General features: G+C 23.7%; 1 protein-coding gene across 1 annotated transcript; it reads right to left on the bottom strand.

Moving 5' to 3' along the window:
• Positions 1-5600: 5600 nt before the first annotated feature.
• Positions 5601-6274, bottom strand: LOC124912665 (auxin-responsive protein SAUR78-like). Its single transcript, XM_047453311.1, has one exon. It carries the CDS (start codon positions 6209-6211, stop codon positions 5804-5806), a length of 408 nt encoding a protein of 135 aa, XP_047309267.1. The 5' UTR covers positions 6212-6274; the 3' UTR covers positions 5601-5803.
• Positions 6275-6501: the final 227 nt, after the last annotated feature.

Below are 6501 nucleotides of genomic sequence, written 5' to 3'. Positions count from 1 at the left end.
TTTTGGGGTCTGGGTGTTTGCCTAATGCATTTGAGCTCCGTTTTTACTTCATTTTTTTATGTATTATTTAAGTGTTGTATTAAATAAACAAATAGAAGAAGAGATGTGAGAGAATAAAAGAAATTGACATTTAAAATTTTAATTTATTCATTTAAATTATAATTATATCAACTCTTTTAAAATCTTAATTTATTCAATTAAAAATTAAACATGCCTAAGAGTTTGTTTAATAAACTATTTAAATTATCTTCAAATAAATTATTTTATCCATCATTCCTTTCTTAATTATATAATTTAATTATTAATTAAAATATTAACTTTCACTTCTATATGAATTAAAAGTGATCTACATACCAAAATTATTTCAATATTTTATCAAAATAATCAAATAAACTGTTTTTTTCATTAATTAATATTTAAGTAAAAAAAATCCAAATAATCATACTCAAACAATTTAGATCTATCTTTGGTGTAAACAAAGATGTGTTTGAATGCTGTGAGAAGAGGAAGAGAAGCAAAGCTAATGAAAAGAGAAAAGGTAGAATGAGTGCATATCATGTACAAGTATATAAAATAGCATCTTCAACAAACCCAATCATTGGACAGCTAATAGCTAGACTATTTCTTTTTGTAAAAAAAAAGGAAAGAAAAAAAAATATTTTCATATAGGTCTTGTTTGGTTCTCATTCTTGCCATAACCATGATTGAATTGTAATTTAATTGTAATGGTTAATAATTATCCTTAAACACATTTCCCCTTATTATAAGAGAGTAAAATAGGATGAGAAATGTGAATAAAAAAGAAAAATATTATAATATGGATACATTTAATGGGAATTATTTCACTATATTTTGTTTAGAACCTCCCAAAATCAAACAAACCCTTACATATATAATCATACTTAGTCCATTCTAATTAAGAGAAGACTATTATGAAATGATAGGATATGGTAGCAGAATTTATGTAACAACCATTTTAGATAATAAATAAAGGGACAATTGGAATACATGTCACTGAATTTATTTGAAAATGATGGTTGTGGTTAGATTTTACTGAAAAAATGTCAAGTTATATCTAATAACTAAGAAACAAAATAATCACATTTATTATAAATATTTTTATTTTTTAGAAACGTAAGTATATTTAAGGGTTAATAAATAAAGGGGTTATTATTTTTATATACTTATTTATTTATTTTAAATTTACACAATCCCCACTTTAAATTAAGGATTTGTGTTCCCTTAAAAAAAGGAAAAAATAAATTAGACTATAGTGGCATGAGGTATGTTAATGAGTTAAGTTAAGTCTCCCAGTTGTTGAGTACATAAACCACTCAATGTCATGGTTCAAAACTTCACTTTTTTTTAATGAGTTAAAAAAAATATATTATTTTTTATTATTTGTAACTATACAAAAGCTTTAAAAAATGGTTTTGTTTCTCTTTTCTACTTGAACTTATTTGATCTTTTATTTTTTTTTTACCCAAAACTCAATATTTTCTCTATTTATACTTATCACTCATTTTATCTATTAAAATACCCTTATTTAATATCTTCTCTTTCTCATTTTTTATTTTATTTATTTTTAAAAGTAATTTTTTAAAAATAAAAATGATTTTAGTCAAAACTCAAATAAAATACAAGGATGAAATAAGTCTGTATTTAGACAATTTCAGCGTTTTAAGCACTCTTTCTTTATTCACTTGTATCTTTTCTCAAAATGAGTTTACTTTACATAATATCTTTACAATTTTTTCAATATTTAAACAATTCGTCACTGAAAGTTACATTAACACAAGTACCCTTAGAATCAGAGTTCAAGTATATGAAATTTGTAAATTTCTTATTTTTATTAAAATGTGTATGAAATTAGTTGAATTTTCTTATATGTATTGTTAAATATTACATATATCCTAGCCAATCCAAATTTACCAGAATCATCCCTCAAATATTATCAACCAAAACTTTTATTTATTAATAGTTTGATTAGTGGAATTATAATTGAATTTTCAATTTTTATGTTTGAAAACTATATAGATTTGAAATATAATTTTAATTTTTATATTAGAAAAATGTATAATAAAAATAATTATAATATATATTATTTATATTATTAAGATATTTTTTTTTGGTAAATATAATATTAGTGTAAGACATGAATTTATGATAACTAGAGCGGACAGACGGGCCAATCCATGGCGGGACGGGTTTATCCACCAAAACTCATCGTTTGACGGGTCGACGGCGGACCGACCCACCAACCCGGCGGGATGAAAATCCCCAATCCCATGTGGGTTGCGGTTTAGGCGGGCCAGCCCGCGAGTTGTCTTATTACAAATAAAATTAAATAAAACTTATTAATAGTTCTAGAAAAGAAGAGTTCAATAACATGATCAAATAGTAATAATACACACCAAACAAGATTTTTATTTATCGTTCCACATTAATTAACCAAATAGTTCAACAAAATAACTAAAATTTGAAAAAATTATTAAATAGAAATTTCAGTAAAGTCGACATTTTTTAAATATCGAATCGACAAGTTAACTTTCTAAATTAAAAAATAAATATCGTTTCGATAGGTTAACTTCCTAAATTTAAATATATCTATATATCGGTTCGACATATTAACTTACTAAATAAATAAATAAAATATCAGTTCGAAATAATAAATTAATAAATTCAAAAAACAAAATTTACAGGTTTATTTTCTAAATTAAAAAACAAATATCGAATCCACATCTTAACTTTCTAAATTTAAAAATATATATATATCAATTCGACACATTAACTTACTAAATAAAAATATATGGGTCGACATATTAACTTAATAAATTCAAAAAATAAACTATACGTTCAACACGGTAAACATGTTATAAATCATAAAATAATAAATATATTTTTATTTGAAAACACATTAAAATATATAAAATAGTGAAATTCAGAGTTATAAATTACAATTTCTTAAGAATTCTAATTCTTAAATTGTTTAAGAACCATAAAGACTTTTCAATTTCAATTACATGGTTACTAATTTTAATTTTAATTTCATGAATATGAGACGAAAGGAAAAAGAAGAGAGTCCATCATCTGTTACCGAATCTCCATGCTCCACTTATTCCTCTCAAGGGGAGGTGAAAAAACGTAAAATAAATAAATTTTGTAACGTACATTCAAAATTTTAGTGTAATTATAATACATTAAAATTTATCCTCATATACATAAATAACTTCTGAAATGGATAAATTAACATTTTATGATCACATTATTTAAATAATTAAATGAGTAATTTTGATTTTAAATTAAAATATTGTTTCATCTTTTAAGTTTACACGTCGGTATACCGTATAAAAAAATAATATTAAATTAATTAAGTTAGTGTGACATCTCGTAAAATATGTTAATATAGTATAAATGAATCAATAAAGTATATTATAACCTTTAATTAAGTTTAAATAAATAATATTTTTAAATAAAATAATAAAAAATATCAATATTAATAGATATTCTTTTAAAAAACACAATATAATTTATAGTTATTCCTAATTTTTCACCGTAAAAAAAAGACTTAAAGTGTTTTTATTAAAAAAATAAAAGCCCAAAACAATTAATATTTATATAATTTGTGTTAAGGAAAAACAAACCACTGTCTCTCAATCAAAAATTAAATATATGGGATAATTAAATTAAATCAAAATATTAAAATAATATTAAAATAAATCTTGATATCTCGTCTTGTAGTTGGAGGTCACTATGATTTTACATAGTTATAAGGCCTTGACATATCTCCAAGTTTTGTTGATCACGCCTCTCGACGTAGTGATATCAGGCTTATCGAGGTGAACAACTCGCCAAACTTGTTCACTTGTCTATATTCTTATTTAAAAACCCTTAGTATATCGGTTCCGATTGAGAACCTACTTTAGAACATGATTGATATTGAGTGACTGATGTCTGAGTCAATTATCGGTTGTTGGAATATTTAGATAAAAATTATGAGCTCGGTTTGATTGAATCCATAATTGTCTTATCAAAATTATTTTCTAGTGATTATTTTCTAGTGGACTGTATGGCTTGAAAAAACTGTATAGCATTTTGTGATCGTGGTCGACCAATTCATTTACTCCTTAAAGGTATAATTATGACGACATGGGATATCTCTTATGAAAAATCAATAAAAGTGGTTAGTGAATTCATTGATCTTCTTAAGATTCTTTAAACTTGTTAATATTAGATATTATGTTATATTTTTTTTTTTTGTTGGTGAGCATTTTTCTGTTTATATTTTCATGCTTGCTCTCAAATGGTTAATCTTGTTGTGTTTTGAGTGTGTTTATGACAATGGGAACACTTGTGTTTTTATATTGTTTTTGTCGATATATTTAAACTATTTTCATTTATATAATATTGTACCGACCTTTAAAAAAAATCGTAGTAATTATTTATGCATAAATGGACTCAAAAGAATCTCTTTTTGAGGGAGTTAATTAAAATAAGTTATGACCTCTATTTCAACCTAAATTCTAAGAATACTATATAATTTAGTAATAAATAATTTTAAAACATAATAAATAAATAAATAAAATTTCAAACATTTCAATGAATGTTTATATATATATATATATATAGTTATAGATTAACTAATTTGATTTATTTTTCATATTAATTCATTTAAAGAATATATAAATATATTATTTAATTAAATAATGTAAAATACATTAATATATTTTAAAATAAATATAAAAGGGAAGAAAAATTAATTAATTAGAAAAAATTGAGAAAAATAATTAATCAAAATTGTGATACACTTAACAAATAAAAAGAATGGATTTAAGAGACGACGTTTTGGTACTAATTTGATTCCAATGAGAAGCTTGGAAGGTAAGCGGAGTGTCATACCCTTTTTTTTAATATATATATATATATATATATATATATATATATATATATATATATATATATATATATATATATATATATATATATATATTTTAGTTTGTGTTTTAGTGAGAATTAATTTTGAGATCTACTTGTTTTTGGATTTTTATTTATATCAGTTTTGTTTAAAATATATATATATATATATATATATATATATATATTTTAGTTTGTGTTTTAGTGAGAATTAATTTTGAGATCTACTTGTTTTTGGAGATTTTTATTTATATCAGTTTTGTTTAAAATATATATATATATATATATATATATATATATATATATATATATATATATATATATATATATATATATATATATATATATATATATATATATATATATATATATATATATATATATATATATATATATATATATATAATTTGTTGATATAAAAGGCTTATTTGAGATTTGTGTAAAATAATTTATTAAAATATATTTTTATATTTAAAATTTAAATTTATATTCTAGTTGATAATTTATGTAATATGAACTAAAATAGAGAATTTTTTTTAAAATTTAAAAAGAAACCAAACTAAGAGATTAAACTAAAGAAATAGCAATAAATTTAATCATGTTACCACCAAATTCAAAAAAAAAAAAAATAGAGAGAGAAAGATGAAGAAATCAAACATAGTGAAGAACTTCTTTCTAAAACAATCTTGAAAATTAATCACATCTTTCTCTTTCTACACCCATTATTATCAAATCCGAATAAAATATACAAAGGAAACAAACTATAAATACATTCACTACAAATTTATAACTGTATAATGAGATTTAAGAAATGAATAATATATAAATAAATGCCATCAAATTCATTTGGATTTGGATCAATCAGATCCATCGATGAAATTGAAAGGAGTTAAGCACACGAATAATACTGAGCAAATTCATGGAGAGATTCCGGCGCGGATTCAGTTAAATTCTCAAGCATCCAAAGAAGATGCTCAAATAGAACCACTTCACATTCCACAATTACCGCATCTGTGTCGACTGCAGATTCCGGCGACACTAGTTCCATGAAAACTGGGTTTTCGATTATGTCAGGGCTGACAAGGTACCTGCGTCTCGTCTTGCCAACATAAACCATGCGGAGGAGGTTGGAAGAGGAATCTGAGGAGGAGGAGGAGAAAGAGCTGCCGTCGCCGGAGGTTTTGGTGGCGATTTTTGAGGAGGAAGTGTCGCTAATGCTGCGTCCGAGTTTGCTGAAAGAGTTCCATTTCTTCATTACTGATGATTTTAGTTTCGTTAGCTTTGCTCCTTTCCCCATGTTTTTCTTTTTCTTTTGATAAAAAGAAATGGAGAGAGAACAGAGAGGAGGGAGAGAGAAAGAGTGCAGAGAAGTGATGGAGATGTTGGGGGAAGCTTCAGAATTTATAAAAGTTGAAAGAGTATAAATAAATAAATAAACAAATAAATAAATAATAGTTGAATACTTCTATTATTTTTTTTCTTTTAAAACGAATTTACTTAAATTTGTTTGGTGAGTGTTTATTTAAAAAATGTTGATGGACGGTGATTGTATGAATGTGAGTTTGTTTTAAAAAAAATTAAATTAAA

This window comes from Impatiens glandulifera, chromosome 8 (assembly GCF_907164915.1).
Source record: "Impatiens glandulifera chromosome 8, dImpGla2.1, whole genome shotgun sequence".
Taxonomy (NCBI): Eukaryota; Viridiplantae; Streptophyta; class Magnoliopsida; order Ericales; family Balsaminaceae; genus Impatiens; species Impatiens glandulifera.
This window is presented reverse-complemented; position numbering and strand designations above follow the sequence as displayed.